This window comes from Nerophis lumbriciformis, linkage group LG33 (genome assembly GCF_033978685.3).
Source record: "Nerophis lumbriciformis linkage group LG33, RoL_Nlum_v2.1, whole genome shotgun sequence".
Taxonomy (NCBI): domain Eukaryota; kingdom Metazoa; phylum Chordata; class Actinopteri; order Syngnathiformes; family Syngnathidae; genus Nerophis; species Nerophis lumbriciformis.
The window spans coordinates 22,439,768-22,456,757 of NC_084580.2; the positions used below are offsets into that span (position 1 = coordinate 22,439,768).

The 16,990-nt window shown below is 44.8% G+C and overlaps 2 protein-coding genes across 3 annotated transcripts in view; both read left to right on the top strand.

The window, feature by feature from the left end:
- Positions 1 to 16,990, top strand: part of LOC133575682 (major histocompatibility complex class I-related gene protein-like) — a gene marked incomplete at its 3' end in the record, with an annotated part of 187,819 nt that overhangs the window by 166,294 nt on the left and 4,535 nt on the right. Inside the window, exon 3 of the mRNA XM_061928417.2 lies at positions 16,619 to 16,645. Coding sequence (XP_061784401.2) covers positions 16,619 to 16,645 — 27 coding nt within the window. The remainder of the gene's footprint in view (positions 1 to 16,618; positions 16,646 to 16,990) is intronic.
- Positions 3,167 to 6,786, top strand: LOC133575746 (uncharacterized). 2 transcript variants are annotated; one of them, XM_061928560.1, is made up of 2 exons: positions 3,167 to 3,540; positions 5,144 to 6,786. In XM_061928560.1, exons 1-2 carry the CDS (start codon positions 3,414 to 3,416, stop codon positions 6,277 to 6,279), a joined length of 1,263 nt encoding a protein of 420 aa, XP_061784544.1. In that variant the 5' UTR covers positions 3,167 to 3,413; the 3' UTR covers positions 6,280 to 6,786. The 2 variants fall into 2 exon arrangements, with proteins under 2 accessions (XP_061784544.1, XP_061784545.1); XM_061928561.1 differs by having other exon boundaries at positions 5,179 to 6,786.

Here is a 16,990-nt window from a genome sequence, read left to right on the forward strand (position 1 = left end):
GTCCTCGCTTTCTCCCGTGTCGCTGGCTGTCGTGTCGTTTTCGTCGGTTTTGCTTGCATACGGTTCAAACCGATATGGCTCAATAGCTTCAGTTTCTTCTTCAATTTCGTTTTCGCTACCTGCCTCCACACTACAACCATCCGTTTCAATACATGCGTAATCTGTTGAATCGCTTAAGCCGCTAAAATCCGAGTCTGAATCCGAGCTAATGTCGCTATAGCTTGCTGTTCTATGCGCCATGTTTGTTTGTGTTGGCTTCACTATGTGACGTCACAGGAAAATGGGCGGGTGGTTAAAATCAGGCACTTTGAAGCTTTTTTTAGGGATATTGCGTGATGGGTAAAATTTTGAAAAGAATTTCGAAAAATATAATAAGCCACTGGGAACTGATTTTTAATGGTTTTAACAATTCTGAAATTGTGATAATGTTCCCCTTTAACCACAGGTTCCTCGAAGGCCTGCATGAACCACAAGGACATCACTGGTCTGATGTCATGTCTCACAACAGTCGTTAATGACTTGGAGATGGTCCTCCTTGTGAGTCATGAAGTGCATTGTCATCAGCGAAAGAAGATGACTTTTTCCTGTGTCTTCGTCTTTTCAGCGAAACGTCTCAGATCAAACACGGATCCATCTTGGCGGTATCTGATGTAGACGCCAATGTCGAGGTCCTTGATAGCATGGAGGATGACTTGCGTGAAGAAGAGGTTGAAGGTTGACACCATTACTGATCCCAAAGCTGCCAGTATAGTCCCCGTTTGAGAGGACCTGACCAATCTTGTCATTGAGAGCCTTATCAACATTGTGAACTTTTCTGGGCCGCCCAATTTTGCCAAGGTAAATCAGAGTGCTTCAAGATTCACTGTGTCAAAAGCCTTCGTTAGGTCAACAGAGACCAACAGGTGCATCTGTTGCTCTAAACACTTCTGGGAGTTGGCTTATCACAAATACCAGGTCAACAGTGCTTCTGCCCGGAGAGAAACCACATTGTCCTTCTGGGAGGCGATTCTCAGAAATGAAATCCGTTAGTCTGTTTTAGCTGGACACCAGCTCAGATCTTTCCAGCAACAGAGAGAAGCGATATACCTCTGTAGTTACGACAGTCCGACTTTCAGTCCTTTTTTTAACCATAATATGACAATGGTGGCATCTCAGAATCAGAATCAGCTTTATTGTCATTACGCAAGGTAACGAGATTGAGGCCATTCCATACAGTGCGATGTGTGCATGCTAGAAAAACAATGTGCAAATATATAAAAATATAAAAAATGTAGAAGTGCAATGAATATGGTGTGAAATGAATATATACATGAAAAAACAAACCAAAAAAAAACAGGGTGGTTGGTGGAATGGGTTATTGCACCGAAGAGAAGGCAGTTATGAGGGACAATGGGGCAGTCCGTTCAGGATGGTTATGGCCCTGGGGAAGAAGCTGTTCTTTAGCCTGTTAGTTTTGGTTTTAATGCACCTGTAGCGCTTCCCAGAGGGCAGCAGGTGGAACAGGTCAGAGCCAGGGTGGGTGCTGTCCTTGATGATGGCACTGGCTCTGTTGAGGCAGCGGGAGGTGTAGATGTCCGTCAGAGAGGGGAGAGGGCGGCCGATGATCTTCTGAGCCGTCTTGACCACTCTTTGCAGCCTCTCCCTGTCTGCTGCAGTGCAGCTGCCGTACCATACCGTAATTCAGTAGGTCAGCAGGCTCTCGATGGACGAGCGGTAGAAGGTCAGCAGCAGGTCAGGCTTCAGGTTGTACTTCCCGAGGACTCTAAGGAAGTGTAGCCGCTGCTGAGCCTTCTTGATGATTGATGTGGTGTTGACTGTCCAGGAGAAGTCATTAGAGATGTGGACTCCAAGGTACCTGAAGGTGTGGACCCTCTCTACACGCTCGCCGTTGATGTAGAGGGGGGCAGGGTCGGTGCTGCTCCTCCTGAAGTCGACGATGATCTCCAAGGTCAGGCTACGTATCTCCTTTGTCCCAAATGGTTAACTGGATGTCGTGAAATGCCTTGAAGGCTGTGGGTCCTAAGGCTTTGTACACTTCTACAGGTATACCATTCTGAACTGGTGCTTTACCACAGTGTGTCTGGTCCACAGCAGTTCTCACTTCCCCCAGTAAGAGGGAGGTACAGGCACACCTGAGTTGGCTTCTGTGGTATCTGTTGTAATGCCTCTTGGTCAACAGAAGGTGGTCTGTTGAGGAACTGACTAAAGAGCTCTTCCCAACGCCCACTGATACAAGATTTTCTCTTTGATTTGGTGGATGCATCAACAGAGAGAGGTTGTGCAGTGCCCCCTTTGGCTGCACCGAAGATGTCCTTGAGACAAGTGAAGACCATTTTGGAGTTGATAGGTGTTGGAGCCTATCCCAGCTGCATCTGGGCGTAAAGCGGGGTACACCCTGGACAAGTCGCCACCTCATCGCTGGGCCAACACAGATAGACTGACAACATTCACACTCACATTCACACACTAGGGACCATTTTAGTGTTGCCAATCAAGCTGTAAATTGAAATCATGAACACAATGTGAGAATTTGGATTTCACTTTAAAAAAGAGACTTTTGTGTATAAGAGCAAATATTTCACACTTTTAAAAAACATGAAATAAATGCACGACACGATTGATCCACGCATGCGCGAAGAGTACGTCACTTCCTGGACTTGCAATGTGTTTTATGACAGCGCTCTTGCGACATCACGTGCTGTGATATTTGAATGTTTTATTCATGTTTTGTATAAAAATAGATTATCTAGGAGTAAAAGGAGAAAACAATAAAAACACGTGGAAGGGTAGATTTAAAGAAATCAGGCAGTAATATCGCTACAATTTCTACCACTTTCACTCTTGTCGTTGCAATGAATGTCGCACGGGGGCGCCACTGAACCCCATCATTAAAGGTTTGTTTGATATACTTTCCTTTTATTTATTTTTAAACAAGACACTCTTTTACATCACATTGTTATTCAAATAAATATTACAGAAAAGAAAAGCAAGGTAACTGTGACAGCAGGCAATATCTTCGTCCACTCGGCTGTGACGTCATTCCCAGCTTCCGGCGTAAACGGAAGACGACAGAACAGAGCAGCCCTGCCTTGTAACGTCAAGTGTGCTAACTGTCGTGAAAGCACATCGACGGAGAAAGAAGCGAGCAAGACGCTAATAAGTCAGTCTTATTATTTCTTATCCAGTTTGAAATATTTACGTCGTATAAAATACATCTTTGATTCTTTCTTTAAGATAAAGTCGCCTCGAAGTGCTAGAAGCACTGTGCCGCTTCTCCTGCTATCTTTGCTTGTTAGTTAGCTTAGCTCGCTAGTTAGCTTAGCTTGTTAGCTGCTAACAGAAGACACAGAAGTTATTTAAACATCGCTAAGTAGAGATCAAATGTGAGAGTAAAGTGTTGTGATTGTGTGACAATGTGCGAAAGAACGATAGCAAAGTACGAGGAGGAACTTTGTCCGACAAAAGAGGAGAAGGAGCGACAACATCAACTACTGGATGTTTATTATAAGAAACATCATCAAGTTGTGTTACACAGAACAGGTTTGTTTACTTCTTACTCTCACATCTTTACTAACTTTATATTTCATTATTAACACTATTCTTAAATGTATTGTGTATAAGAAGCTGGGTTTCTTATGAGGATGATGCATTCCGTCTGGTACTTGCAACGTGGTTGTCGGTGTTCTGTCGAATTTAAAGGGGAACATTATCACAGTTTCAGAAGGGTTAAAACCATTAAAAATCAGTTCCCAGTGGCTTATTTTATTTTTCGAAGTTTTTTTCAAAATTTTACCCATCACGCAATATCCCTAAAAAAAGCTTCAAAGTGCCTGATTTTAACCATCGTTTCCAGGGTGTACCCCGCCTTCCGCCCGATTGTAGCTGAGATAGGCTCCAGCGCCCCCCGCGACCCCAAAGGGAATAAGCGGTAGAAAATGGATGGATATATACACCCGTCCATTTTCCTGTGACGCAACACAAACAAACATGGCGGATAGAACAGCAAGCTATAGCGACATTAGCTCGGATTCAGACTCGGATTTCAGCGGCTTAAGCGATTCAACAGATTACGCATGTATTGAAACGGATGGTTGTAGTGTGGAAGAAGAAACTGAAGCTATTGAGCCATATCGGTTTGAACCGTATGCAAGCGAAACCGAGGAAAACGACACGACAGCCAGCGACACGGGAGAAAGCGAGGACGAATTCGGCGATCGCCTTCTAACCAACGATTGGTATGTGTTTGTTTGGCATTAAAGGAAACTAACAACTATGAACTAGGTATACAGCATATGAAATACATTTGGCAACAACATGCACTTTGAGAGTGCAGACAGCCCAATTTTCATCAATTAATATATTCTGTAGGCATACCCTCATCCGCGCTCTTTTCCTGAAAGCTGATCTGTCCAGTTTTGGAGTTGATGTCAGCAGGCCAGGGAAGCTAGGGTCGATATTCTTCTCTTGATCATCTTCGGTGGCATAAGGGACGGTGTGAGCCAAGACATCCAGGGGGTTTAGCTCGCTCGTCTGCGGGAATAAACTGCCGCCATTGCTTGCCATGCTAGCGAGGTCCTTTGTCCCTGAATTGCTCACACACTCCGGCAGATTCAATGGGGGTCTGGCGGCAGATTTCTTTGACTTTATCGTTGGAAATGCATCTGCTTTGAGTGTCGCAGGATATCCACACATTCTTGCCATCTCTGTCGTAGCATAGCTTTCGTCGGTAAAGTGTGCGGAACAAACGTCCAATTTCTTGCCACTTTCGCATCTTTGGGCCACTGGTGCAACTTGAGTCCGTCCCTGTTCGTGTTGTTACACCCTCCGACAACACACCGACGAGGCATGATGTCTCCAAGGTACGGAAAACAGTCGAAAAAACGGAAAATAACAGAGCTGATTTGACTCGGTGTTTGAGAAAATGGCGGATTGCTTCCCGATGTGACGTCACATTGTGACGTCATCGCTCCGAGAGCGAATATTAGAAAGGCATTTAATTTGCCAAAATTCACCCATTTAGAGTTCGGAAATCGGTTAAAAAAATATATGGTCTTTTTTCTGCAACATCAAGGTATATATTGACGCTTACATAGGTCTGGTGATAATGTTCCCCTTTAATAAGTCATTGTAATGTGTCCTGCAGACGTCTGTGAACAACATCCTCTCTCTGAGCAACAGGAGTGGAGCTTCAGGATGGTGAAGGAGGAGCCTCAGCCCTCTTACTTGAAAGAGGAAGACAAGGACCCACTCTTCCTCCATTTTAAAGAGAAAGAGGAGGTACCAGAGACTTCACTCTTTATAAAGAAAGTGAAGGATCCACTGACCCCCAACATTAAACAGAATACGGAGGAATCATTGACCACCCACTTTAAAAAGGGAGAGGAGGCGCCACAGACCTCCCACATTAAAGAAGAAGAGGAGGAACACAGCGTTAGTCAGGAGGGAGAGCATCTTGAAGGACTGGTGGAGTTTCCAGTGATTAGTGTCATCGTGAAGAGTGAAGATGATGAAAGTGAAAGTGAGGAGAAGAGCAGCAGCTCAACACAACACATGACAACAGAAGCTGATGGAGACCACTGTGGAGGATCACAAGCAGACAAGCTCTTAGCTCCACTATCAGATAGTGAGGACACAACGTCACACTCTCCTGAAGACTCTAAAGATGATAAGACATGTCACACTGACAACACCCACTTGAAATGTTCTCACTGCGACAAAACCTTTAAATATCGTTGTCATCTGAAAGTACACATGAGAACACACACTGGAGAAAAACCTTTTATCTGCTCAGTATGTGACAAAGGTTTTGGACAACGTCAAAATTTGAAATCACACATGAGAATACACACCGGAGAAAAACCTTTCATCTGTTCAATATGTGGTAAAGGTTTTGTTCTAAGAAGCAATTTGAAAGAACACATGAGAATACACACCAGAGAAAAACTTTTTATCTGTTCAATCTGTAGTAAAGGTTTTGTACAAAGTAACAATTTGAAAGTACACATGAGAACACACACGGGTGAAAAACCTTTTTTCTGTTCAACCTGTGGTAAAGGTTTTACAGAAAGTCAGAATTTGGAAAGACACAAGAGAACACACACTGGTGAAAAATCACATTCCTGTTCAATCTGCAACCGAAGGTTTTCAAACCTTGTAGCACACATGAGAACACACACAGGAGAGAAAGTGTTGAGTTGCAGTGTGTGTGGTGAAAGGTTCTCTCATAAGTACCAGTGTAAGAAACACAAGTGTGCTGGTGAGAACAGCAGCAGCAAATGAAACTGCAGGATTTGAAATAAACTGTCAAGACTTTAATTTGGACTTTCTAACAACATCAGCACATATAACATGTGTGACATTGTTGTTTGTGTAACAATCTTTTTAATATGCTTCTACATTTATAGAGTTTTTCAGTAAAGTACATGCATTGATATGCAACATTGTGTACTTTTATTTTGACAAACTATTACAAGAAGAATAATTTTACTTAAAAGGTCAGTAAATCCAAAACGGTACAAAACATGTGATACATTTAATTAACATTTAGTGTACATACATTTTGTACAAGATCATTTACTTTTAAAGTGTTTCACTTTATGAATCATTTGTTAGGTCTCCATAATCCATTATCTTGTTTACTCTTTTGTAGTATAAATATTGTGTTGTGTTTGTTTTATATGCATGTCCCCAGATCTTTTTGCAATATATGGACGAGAGAAGATGGCATAAATATTTGTGGAAGGTTATGAAGGAACTTTTGTTTATAAGAATCTACATTTGTGAATAAAAAAATACTTATACCATACCATACCATACCAACTTTATTTATAAAGCCCTTTAAAAACAAGCACAGTTGAAAAACAAAGGGCTGTACACCACAAAGAAATAGAGGCAAAGGACAGACTAAAAAATAACATTTAAAACAGAAATAAAAATACACAGTTAAAAAGCAAATATAAATTACCCTAAGAACAGTTTGTTAGATAAAAACAGTTTAAAAGTTAAAGACAGTTCAAAAAGTTAAAAGCTAAAAACAGTTCAAAGTCTCATGCTGGGTTAAAAGCCAGTGAATAAAAATGGGTTTTAAGAAGGGTCTTGAAAATAGCCAAAGAAGGGGCCTGTCTCGCATGGAGAGGGAGATCGTTCCAGAGTTTGTTATGACAATTATTGTGTTTAAAACATGTTTTTCCTTTCTTAGAATCCCCAAAACAATATCAATTTCAGGAAACATCAGCAAGTTTAGAATCTTGGGGAGAAGCCAATAATGTACATCATCCCACAGAGCTTTACTGTACATACATTCATCAAATTATGTGTTGATTTTATATTCCCATTACAGAAAATACAAGTGTTGATCGCAAAACAACACTTTAAAAGTTATTATTATGGGGGTCAGGGAACTGCTAACTACTGGTTTGATTTGGGAGACATGAAAGACAGGGTGAGATCTCATGGAATGTGGAAGATCCAAATGTACTGCAGCAGGGTTGATCTTGGATTTTGCCGTATACGGTCCAACAAAACGTTGTGCAAGTTTCTGGGAGGAGATCGGGAGGTGAAGGTCCTTGGCCCGAAGCAGCACCTGCTGATAGTCGGGAGCCGGAATGCGCCGCCGGTTGGCATTGCGACACATCCTTTCAGATGCCTTCAGTAGGGCAGCGCGGGCGGCCCTCCACACTCTGCGACATCGTCTCAGGTGGGCCTGGGTGGAAGGAACTGCCACCTCGATCTCCTGGGAGGGAAACAAGGGAGGTTGAAACCCCAGCCATCACTCAAACGGGGACATACCAGTAGCTGCGCAGGTCATGGAGTTAAAAGAGTATTCCACCCATGGAATAAATTTGCTCCAGGAGTTGGGCTGTTGCGCAGCCATACAGCGCAGCATGGTCTCCACCCCCTGGTTAACCCTCTCTGCTTGACCATTGCTTTAGGGGTGGTAGCCGGAAGTCAGACTAACCGTGGCCCCAACCCCCTTGCAGAAGGCCTGCCAGACCCGAGAAATGAATTGGGGGCCACGATCAGAGACAATGTCGGAGGGGATCCCGTGGACCCTGATCACATGCTGGACCAGCAGGTCTGTCGTTTCAGCAGAGGATGGGAGTTTGGACAATGGAATAAAGTGTGCCGCCTTGGAAAACCTGTCGATGATGGTGAGGATTGTGGTGTTACCTCTCGAGGGGGGAAGCCCTGTGATGAAATCAACAGCAATGTGGGACCAAGGTCGACTGGGGATAGGAAGGGGGTGTAAGAGACCGGCAGGGGGCCTGTGGCCTGCCTTGTTCCGGGCGCAGACGCTGCAGGTGGGGACAAACTCACGGGTATCGTCCGTTGTGTCCTTGGGCAAGACACTTCACCCCTTGCTCCTGATGGCTGCTGCTTAGCGCCTTGCATGGCAGCTCCCGCCATCAGTGTGTGAATGTGTGTGTGAATGGGTGAATGTGGAAATACTGTCAAAGCGCTTTGAGTACCTTGAAGGTAGAAAAGCGCTATACAAGTATAACCCATTTATCATTTATTTATCCGCCTCCATGGAAGGCCACCAAAAACGGCGTTGAATAAAACTTAGAGACCTATGGACACCGGGATGACAGGTAAACACACTTGAGTGAGCCCAGTCAAGTCCCTTGGCCATTAAAAGTTCAGGAACGAACAGTCTATCAGGGGGTCCGTTTCCAGGACCAGGGTCGGAACGTAGGGCCGCCTTGACCAAGCCCTCGATTTCCCAAGTTACCATCCCGATGATGCGGTTAGGGGGAAGGATGGTCTCAGGAGTGGATTTAATGGTGGGTTCCTCTGAGAAGATCCGAGAAAGAGCGTCCGCCTTGTCGTTACGTGAACCAGGTTTGTAGGTGAGGGTGTAGTTAAATCGACAGAAAAATTGTGCCCAGCAAGCTTGCCTGTCATTCAGTCTTTTAGCGGATCGGATGTGTATGAGATTGCGATGGTCGGTCAGGATCAGGAACAGATGCTTGGCCCCCTCCAGCCAGTGTCTCCATTCAACCAGTGCATCGTGGACTGCCAACAGTTCTCGGTTCCCTGCATCGTAGTTCCTCTCGGCTGGAGAGAGGCGTCTAGAAAAAAATGCACACGGGTGCAACACATTATTTCCACTGGAACGTTGGGACAAGACTGCCCCAATCCCAGAGTCAGAAGCGTCCACTTCAACCGTGAACGGCACGTCCGGGTCAGGGTGTACGAGAATGGGGGCGGAACTGAAGCTCCTCTTGAGGCTCTGGAACGCCACGTCTGCCTCCTTGTTCCAAACAAAAGCAGTAAGTGTAGATGTAAGTGCGTGGAGAGGTGCAGCTACCTTACTGAAGTTGAGTATGAATCGACGGTCAAATCCAGCAAAGCCTAGGAATCTCCTCAGTTCAGTACGAAAGGTTGGTTGAGGTCACTCCACCACTGCCTTGACCTTCTTGGGGTCGGCTCGGATGTTACCCCTTTCGATGATGTGGCCCAGGAAGTTTACGGAAGAAGAATGGAACTCACATTTCTCTGCCTTGATGAACAAGCGGTTCTCGAGGAGGCCCTGTAGAACCAGACGGACGTGCTGTTGATGTTCTTGCCTGTTGTGAGAGAAGATCAGAATATTGTCCAGGTAAACAACCACAAATTTCTCGAGCATGTCTCTTAAAATGTCATTGACCAGAGCTTGGAAGACGGCTGGGGTGTTGGTCAGGCCGAAGGGCATGACCCGATACTCGAAATGGCCTAGGTGTGTGTTGAAGGCTGTCTTCCATTCGTCCCCCTTCGAGAGAGAGAGAGAGAGAGAGAGAGAGAGAGAGAGAGAGAGAGAGAGAGAGAGAGAGAGAGAGAGAGAGAGAGAGAGAGAGAGAGAGAGAGAGAGAGAAAGAGAGAGAGAGAGAGAGAGAGAGAGAGAGAGATCAGAAGGCATAAGAAAAAGTATCTGCATTTGATTGTTTACATTTGATTATTAACAATCCGGGGAGGGTGTTAGTTTAGGGTTGTAGCTGCCTGGAGGTGAACTTTTATTGCGATTTTGAAGGAGGATAGAGATGCACTTTCTTTTATACCTGTTGGGAGCGGATTCCACATTGATGTGGCATAGAAAGAGAATGAGTTAAGACCTTTGTTAGTTCGGAATCTGGGTTTAACGTGGTTAGTGGAGCTCCCCCTGGTGTTGTGGTTATGGCGGTCATTTACGTTAAGGAAGTAGTTTGACAAGTACTTCGGTATCAGGGAGGTGTAGCGGATTTTATAGACTAGGCTCAGTGCAAGTTGTTTTACTCTGTCCTCCACCCTGAGCCAGCCCACTTTGGAGAAGTGGGTAGGAGTGAGGTGGGATCTGGGGTGGAGGTCGAGAAGTAATCTGACTAGCTTGTTCTGGGATGTTTGGAGTTTAGATTTGAAGGTTTTGGAGGTGCTGGGGTTCCAGGAGGTGCATGCGTAATCGAAAAAGGGTTGAACGAGAGTTCTCGCCAGAATCTTATGATAAATGATAAATGGGTTGTACTTGTATAGCGCTTTTCTACCTTCAAGGTACTCAAAGCGCTTTGACACTACTTCCACATTTACCCATTCACACACACATTCACACACCGATGGAGGGAGCTGCCATGCAAGGCGCTAACCAGCACCCATCAGGAGCAAGGGTGAAGTGTCTTGCTCAGGACACAACGGACATGACGAGGTTGGTACTAGGTGGGGATTGAACCAGGGACCCTCGGGTCGCGCACGGCCATTCTTCCACTGCGCCACGCCGTCTTCATGGTGCTTTTGTTGACCAGAGAGGAGATTCTATAGAGAAATCTTGTTTGTTGGTTGACCTTTTTGATTATCTTGGTTGCCATTTTATCACAGGAAAGATTAGCCTCTAGAATGGAAGCTAGGTAGGTGACCTCATCTTTCCTGGTGATAACAATGTCATAAATCTACATGTGTGACACGTTAGCCTGGTGAGAATGTTTCTTACCACCCAGCCACCAATGTATGTGACACGGTTGTCCGGTAAGGGACAGTTCTGAGGTGGTGTCCAGTTGGCATAGTCATTCTGGACAAAAACTCTTGGCACCAAGTCAAAGGCATCTGGAATGTTGTCCTCCGAGTCCTCCTCCGTCATAGGGAGGATCTTAGTGTTGTCTTGTGCTGTGGCTTTTCCAGTTTTGCTGGGTTCAATGCCAGCTTGGTGTAGATTGAGTGGAATTGCTGTGTGTTGGGATTGTTGTTGCAGCTTCCTGTTTATAATAAGAGCAGAATACATGAATAAGATTGTGCATGAGCACGTTTATCTTACATTCTTATTGGCATATACATATATAGTTATTAATATTGTCTTTCTTGAAAGGCCTTATGCCTATATAAAAGATGAAACAATTAAAATGTTTCTCTTCATTTCATATTGTCGATTATCAACACACAGCACATGATTTATGAAGGTAAACAAACGTAACGAACAATCTTTGATGTGATTAAATGAGTGAGTCATTCAAATATATCTTCGGTATCATTTTAAAGTTAAAGTCCCAACGATAGTCACACACACTTGGTGTGGTGCATTTGACCCATCCCCATGTTCACCCCCTGGGAGGTGAGAGGAGCAGTGAGCAGCATTGATGGCCACACCCGGGATTAATTTTGGTGATTTAACCCCCAAATCCAACCCTTGATGCTGGGGAAATGCCATTTTTATAGTTTTTGGTATAATTCAGCCGGGGTTTGAACTCACAACCTTCCAGTCACAGGGAGGACACTCTAACCACAAGGCCACTGAGCAGGTCTTATAGACCCGTTTACTGCACATCAAATCTGTTAATTTTTCTGCCCTCAAGTGACAAAGAACTGATTTTTTTTTTACAGTCCAAATGCTCCAAAGTCCTTCAAATCTGATCTTTTGGCATCAGATTCAGGCCACATCAGGGGGTAGTCCTGAATCAGATTGAAATCTGATCTATTTAAGTGTGACTTCAGTCTAAACACAATGCGACCAGAATGTGACTTTCTAATCAGCTTTGGGCGAGCTACGTCATTCGTGTGTGTCGTGGATATTTGTGGATATTTCAACAACAACGTCCGGTTTTGGTGAGCAAAGTCTATTTAAGACGACCACATTTTCAGTGCATCACTTGTCAGTAGTGCGCAAATAATAGGCTATATGTAATATATATATTTATTTGTATATATTATTTACTTTGATTCCAAAGAAATAACAATTGTTGAAGAACCGGAATTCACTCTGTGGCGCATTTGCTTACATGTGAGTAGAAAAGTAAAGCTCCTGTAGATCCACGCTGATGTCCGTGTCTCCTCTACTTAACAGCCATTAAAAGATTACAAATATATGACACTATATACATCCATTCATACATTATATTACTTTACTTTACTTTCACGTAAAAAACATTAATTTTTGAGGTGTTGCGACTTTTATTTTAATTTTTTGGTAGTAGTGACTTCCTCCCGGTCAACTTCACAGACAAAATATGAACTTCACAGCATAAAAACAGCTGACATGAATTGTAGATTAGACTAATATTTGTAGCAGGAAATCAACTGCAAACAAACTTATCCTTTTCCTCATTAGTGTCACAATCTCAGCAGCACAAATAAATCCAACTTTGTCTTTCACTTAAGGTGCCAAAGAGGGAACTGGAAGACCACTTGAAAACCACTCACACAGACAGTCAAAGATTCGAACAGAGAGAGACACCATCAGACATGCCACCAATACCTCAACCAGAACACCAGCTGGACGACAGTCCCCCAAGGTGGAGCGAGCTTGAGGAAGCAGTGAGGAAATCAAGGGCAGCTTCAGCTCCAGGACCAAATGGAGTTCCATATCAGCTGTACAAAAATTCCCCAAATGTCTTACGCTTTCTGTGGAGGCAGATGAAGGTGATGTGGACAAAGCAAACCATCCCAAAAGTGTGGCGCAGCGCTGGGGGAGTGTTAATCCCAAAGGAAAAAAATGCCTCAAACATTGATCAATTCCGGCAGATCAACCTGGTAAACGTTGAAGGGAAGGTCTTCTTTAGCATCGTTGCTAAAAGGATGACAACGTACCTGAAGCAAAACAGCTTGACTGATACATCCGTGCAGAAAGCTGGAATACCTGTTTTTTCAGGCTGCTTGGAGCATACAAGCATGATATGGAACCAAATCCAATCTGCCAAGAGGGAAGGAAGAGACCTGCATGTCTTATTCCTAGACCTAGCCAATGCTTTTGGATCCGTCCCTCATTCTCTCATCTGGACAGCCTTCAACTTCTTCCACATCCCAAATACCATCACAAACCTGGTGAAAAACTACTTCCGTGATCTGCAATTCTGTGTCAAAACAACAGAATACACAACATCATGGCAATCTCTGGAAGTGGGAATAATGGCTGGATGTACCATCTCCCCTCTAGCCTTCACCATGGCAATGGAAGTGATCATTCGAGCTTCCAAATGGGTTGTGGGTGGAGAACGTCTGAAAGGGGGACAGCGTCTACCTCCCATCCGTGCCTACATGGACGACATGACCACCTTGACCTCAACCGTTGCATGCACTAAACATCTGCTGGGAAAGCTTCATGCCAAGATTACTTGGGCACGGATGAAGTTTAAACCCAGCAAGTCCAGGAGCATATCTATCGTCAAGGGGAAACTCACGGACCAGAGGTTTTACATCGAGGATACTCCCATTCCGTTGGTGTCAGAGCTGCCAGTCAAGAGTCTAGGGCGATTGTACATCGCAAGTCTCAAAGACTCGGACCAGAGCAATCAGCTGAGGGAAGAAACCATCAAAGGCCTTGTCCGCATTGACAAGACCTTACTTCCTGGCAAGTTGAAACTGTGGTGCCTACAGTTTGGATTGCTCCCCCGTTTGATGTGGCCACTAACGGTCTATGAGATCCCCATGTCCAAAGTCGAGAAGCTGGAGAGAACAGTCAGTGCATACATCAAGAAGTGGCTTGGCCTTCCACGGTGCCTCAGTAACATCGGCCTATATGGTCATGGTGCCCTGGAGCTGCCCATCTCTAGCCTCATGGAGGAGTTTAAATGCACCAAGGTGAGGCTGAGCATGACACTGACTGAGTCTCAAGATGAGGTGATCCGAGCGGTTGCTCCCAGACTGACAACCGGGAGGAAATGGATCCCATCTGAGGCCGTGCAACAAGCCAAATCTGCTCTCAGGCATGGAGACATAGTGGGACAAGTGCAGCACGGAAGAGGTGGGTTTGGACTTGGGGCTAGTCGACCCACATGGCACAAGGCAACATCAGCCCAGAGGAGAAAGCTGGTGGTTGATCAGGTTCGACAACAAGAGGAGGCAGACAGATGTGCAACAGCAGTGGCACAGTCCAAACAGGGACAGTGGACTAGCTGGGAAAACCTGGAGTATCGTAAGCTCACATGGAAGGATCTGTGGGAAATGGAAGGCAGCCAAATCAGCTTCATCATCAGAGCCACCTACGATGTTCTTCCCACACCCAAGAACCTAAACCAATGGTTTGGAGAAGATCCTTCTTGTGCACTCTGTCAAACCCCTGCAACACTCAGTCACATCCTCACCGGCTGCAAAATCAGTTTGTCTCAAGGCCGCTACACCTGGAGGCACAACCAGGTCTTGAGAAAACTGGCGATCACCCTGGAGGAAAGGAGAAATAACAACAATGCCCTCCCTCCCCCAATCCCTCGTCACTCAATCACCACTCAGTTTGTAAGAGCAGGACAACTCCCACCAAAACCATCTGCAAGAGTGGAGCCAACCCTTCTGGACTCTGCCTGGGACTGGAAAATGCAGGTTGACTTGGACCACAAACTCATCTTTCCGCCTGAAATCATTACAACCAGCTTCAGGCCGGACCTGGTCTTGTGGTCAACCTCCCAGAAGATTGTGTTCATTGTTGAACTAACTGTACCATGGGAAGCAGCAGTTGGTGAAGCATATGAGCGCAAACAACTGAGGTATGCGGACATAGCAGCCGAGGCAGAGCAGCGCAGCTGGCGTGCCCGAGTACTTCCAGTTGAAGTCGGGTGCAGAGGCTTCGTTGCTACGTCCACAACCAAGCTCCTCAAAGGAATGGGATTGAGAGGTCAGGCCTTCCGGCGGGCTGTCAAATCGCTGTCGGATGTGGCTGAACGAAGTAGCAGATGGATATGGTTCAAGAGAAAGGACCCAAACTGGGCTGCTAAATGACATCTAGGGGTAAAGGCAGAGGGGGGCACACCTGGGACGCCAGATGTCGCCGTTGAGCCCTCCGGAGGTGTCGTGGGCCTATCAACGAAACACCAATGAAGGAGGGTGCCCACCTGAAGACCCCAGTGAAGCTTTTTCCCCTAATCCCCCACTCCCCACTCAACACTAACTGCTGATTAATCTGAGGGATTGTACTATCTATTCCTACGAGCTCAACTTCAGGGATGAATGTTTAATTAGTGGAGCCCTCAGATGTAAAGACTTTGGTGCATCTAATGGCTTCTTCTTTAAATCCTTCCATCCCATCCATTTTCTACCGCTAATTCCCTTCGGGGTCGCGGGGGCGCTGGAGCCTATCTCATCTACAATCGGGCGGAAGGCAGCGTACACCCTGGACAAGTCACCACCTCATTGCAGGGCCAACACAGATAGACAGACAACATTCACACTCACATTCACACACTAGGGACCATTTAGTGTTGCCAATCAACCTATCCCGACCGACGAGAGCTCACCGGACGTCGCCGCAACCGCGACGCTTTCCAGGGCGCGGGCCCCTCTCTTGGGGCGAACCCATTCCAGGGCGCACTGCCCTTCACACAGAAAAGATAACTCTCCCCGGGGCCCCCGCCAGCTTCTCCGGGATCGTTTGCGTCACCGCACTGGGCGCCTCTCGGCGCCGATCTCGTGAGTGTCAAATGAAGTGAAGTCAGTAACGTCTTGCTGATGATAAATGATTTCAATCTTTAAAAACAATATTTTTATTAAGAGTGTAAAAATCCACTCCATCCCATTTTAAATATCTTTTTTTAATGATCGCTTTTATATTTGCTGCTAAACCTTTCTGCAAGGATTCAGGTAATTAAACAGTAGCCTAATGGGACTCTAGACCATGGTCTGAAACCCGGAAGTGGCCAGATGTGCCTCTAGGTCACGTGATTGCAAGCCAGCTATAAGACATTTTGTGCTCAAACTCTCACTTCTTTTATTTCTACGCTGCAGCTGCTTGACCATCGTGTCAATTAAGCCACGAAGAAGAACAAACCGTATGACGTCATATGCAACCCAGCTCGTGAGAGCTACATTTTTCTACACAAAAGTCGCTTTCTTAAAGTGAAACCCAATTTCCGACGTTAAAATATTAATTCAATTTTGGAAAATGGTAAAAAGTATAAACAGCCTTAAATTAATATCTTTGTTGGAGAAATTGAAGTTGTTTTAAACAAGTCCAATTTTGTATTTATTTCATTTACTTATATTTGTTCTTTAAATTTTAATCTCATTGTTGTAACACTCCCTGCTTGTTGAGCAGGAAGTAGAAAGTTAATTTGGCTTTGGCGCCCATTTCATGTTTACTCGTCAAGCAAGTTGTCGTCGCCTTGTTTTTCTCTGAGGATTAAAACTAGAAACTTTTTTTATTGACTTGTGCACTTGTGACATTTAATGATGAACTTGCTTTTCTTCTTTCTCCTAGTTGTACAAACACACAGCGTGACGCCTGGTAAGTCCACTTTCTTGACAACTTTATACACCTCATTCCTACATGCTCATTTCATCCTAAATACTTCTTCTCATTATTATTGACACTCTTCTCTTTTCACCAACATCAATCAGTCAATAGTTTGCATCTTCATTTGTTGTTCAAATTTTTCATGAGTCAAACTTGTTCAAGTTGTCTCACTTTAACAGCAAACTACATCAAACTTTTTACTTTAGCATTTCCAGAAACGTTAGTTTCACTTTTAAATAGGAAAATACAAATAATTAATCCAGGAAACAATCAGTAGTATCAGTTATAAAATGAGATATGTCATGTCTGTGTAATCATGTTTTGTTTTAGTCATGT

What these genes read in the sequence shown, in the direction of transcription:
- LOC133575746 (XM_061928560.1), top strand. Translation starts at nt 3,414, where the DNA reads ATGTGCGAAAGAACGATAGCAAAGTACGAGGAGGAACTTTGTCCGACA. An exon ending in AGTTGTGTTACACAGAACAG is followed by an intron (nt 3,541 to 5,143) that starts GTTTGTTTACTT and finishes TGTGTCCTGCAG; the next exon opens with ACGTCTGTGAACAACATCCT.